Genomic DNA, 1868 nt, shown 5'->3' on the forward strand with positions numbered 1-1868 from the left:
ATTTTAGCAGTGAGACAACTGCAGTTCATTGGAAGTGCTGCCAAGAAACACTGGCAAGATTGGAAATCTTGGCTATTCCATGTGAGTAATTGGGAAATGCTTGGAGTCCATCCCTGGAAACAGAGCACAGCTTCACCATCCAGAGCAAAACTAGGGCTCTGTCAGGTCTGGTTTAACATTCCTGGCTCTGCTGTTCCAAACCTGAGGCTCATTAGGAGGTGTGGAAGCAGCCAGGGAGTCCCTGAGGAATATCCCAGCAAACTGCAAACACCATGCAGCCAACACAGGGTGGTTTTCCATCACTTTTTAAAGCAGGATTCAGATTTGCTCCTCAGGGCTGTGACCACCACAACTTCAGTGCTGTTACCCCTTAAACACTGAGGTCCTTGGGGCAGTTTTGGGGTCAGAACCTCAGTTCTCTGTTTTCTCCCAAGCCCTTGAGGTCCATGGGGCAGTTTTTTTCCTGTTCTCTGCAATCACCTGCTCCTCAAAGGATGAGATCTGCCACCTGTACATCCTCAGCACTTCCAGCAGGCAACTGGCATCCAGGACATCATCTTCTGTCACCTCCTGGCAGGACAGAGCTGGAGACAAAGCAGTGAGAAACGTCAGGAGGAGCCACAGATCTGTTTGTTTCAGTCTGTAAGTTATCTCAGCATCACAGAACTGACCCCAGCAGAGCTACTGATAATCAAGGTGCTTTGTATTAATGACCACCCTCAGCTCACTCACTGCTCATGTTCTCCTCTCCTAACACACATCCCAAAGCTCCTCCGCAAATCCACAAAGGAGAAACAACATAAATACTGAAAAACATCAACTTTTACTGGTGCAATGGGTAAAAATTGGTGGTTTAGAGGTCAGAACCCCCAAGTGTTGACTCCCCACTAGTTCAGTGACATGTTCCATGGCACCACTTCACTAGGAACATCCCAAGGCACAAATTCCAAGGGACTTCCTTGTGAACAAACCCCTGTGAGTTCCCTCAGGGAGGGCCAATTGGTCACTTAGAGCCTCAAAACGTTTCACTGAGACGAATTTAGCACAGGGACAAGTCTGAACTGAGTCACCACATTGGGCTTAGAGGAATATTCTTATCCCAAGTCATCCAAAGTAGTAAACATTTGGGGGGAAATAGTAAAACTGGGGGCAAAAAATGCTTAAATTATTTGCTAATGGATTTTTTCTTTTCTATAGAGTTTTACAGCTCTGTGAAAGGTGGTTGAACTCAGAGTTAGGGAAAATTAAGCAGGAATTAGTATTCTGAAACAGAAATTAAGTAGAGATTGAATAGAAATTAGAGATTAAATAGATTGACACAGAGAAATTACACAGAGAACACAAACCCCACAAGCTTCTTCCTTTGGGAAAAGAGGCTCAAAATGGTTAACAGTTGTGCCCAGTATTGTATTCTGAGCTCTCTGCCAGGGGAAGGTGTTGAACTACCTCTGAGGAGCTGCAGCAAAGTGACTGACAGGTACTGGTGCTCCTGGGGCTGGTCCTGCTCCACCTTGTACTGTGCTGTGAACTCCTCCAGCCACTGGATGAAGGAAGGGCAGGAGGACAGGCCTTGCAGCAGGGAGTTCATGAAGCACGTGTTGCCCAGGTTCAGGAGCCCAGGAACAAGCCCTAGGAATAGAAGAGTAGGAGTTCACACCAAGAAGTTTAGGGAAAACCAACTCATTGCTCAGTGGGAATCAGGGAATCATCAAGGTTGGAGGAAACCTCTGAGATCATCAGTTTCCATGTTGTGTTGGGTGTTATAATCACAGCACAAGTAACTTCCTTCAGTTTGTTTGTTAGTTCATGGAATCATGGGATGGGTTGGGAGGGACCTTGAGGATCACTTAGTCAACATCTGCCATGGG

At 46.4% G+C, this 1868-nt stretch overlaps 1 protein-coding gene across 1 annotated transcript in view; it reads right to left on the reverse strand.

Annotated features, from left to right (window-relative positions):
- The window catches only part of USP30 (ubiquitin specific peptidase 30), a gene marked incomplete at its 5' end in the record, with an annotated part of 8233 nt that extends 6604 nt beyond the window's left edge, over positions 1 to 1629 (reverse strand). The window contains 2 exons of the mRNA XM_009077878.1: positions 481 to 584; positions 1447 to 1629. Of these exons, the coding sequence (XP_009076126.1) occupies positions 481 to 584; positions 1447 to 1629 (287 nt within the window). The remainder of the gene's footprint in view (positions 1 to 480; positions 585 to 1446) is intronic.
- Positions 1630 to 1868: the final 239 nt, after the last annotated feature.

Source organism: Acanthisitta chloris, unplaced genomic scaffold (assembly GCF_000695815.1).
Source record: "Acanthisitta chloris isolate BGI_N310 unplaced genomic scaffold, ASM69581v1 scaffold26140, whole genome shotgun sequence".
Taxonomy (NCBI): Eukaryota; Metazoa; Chordata; class Aves; order Passeriformes; family Acanthisittidae; genus Acanthisitta; species Acanthisitta chloris.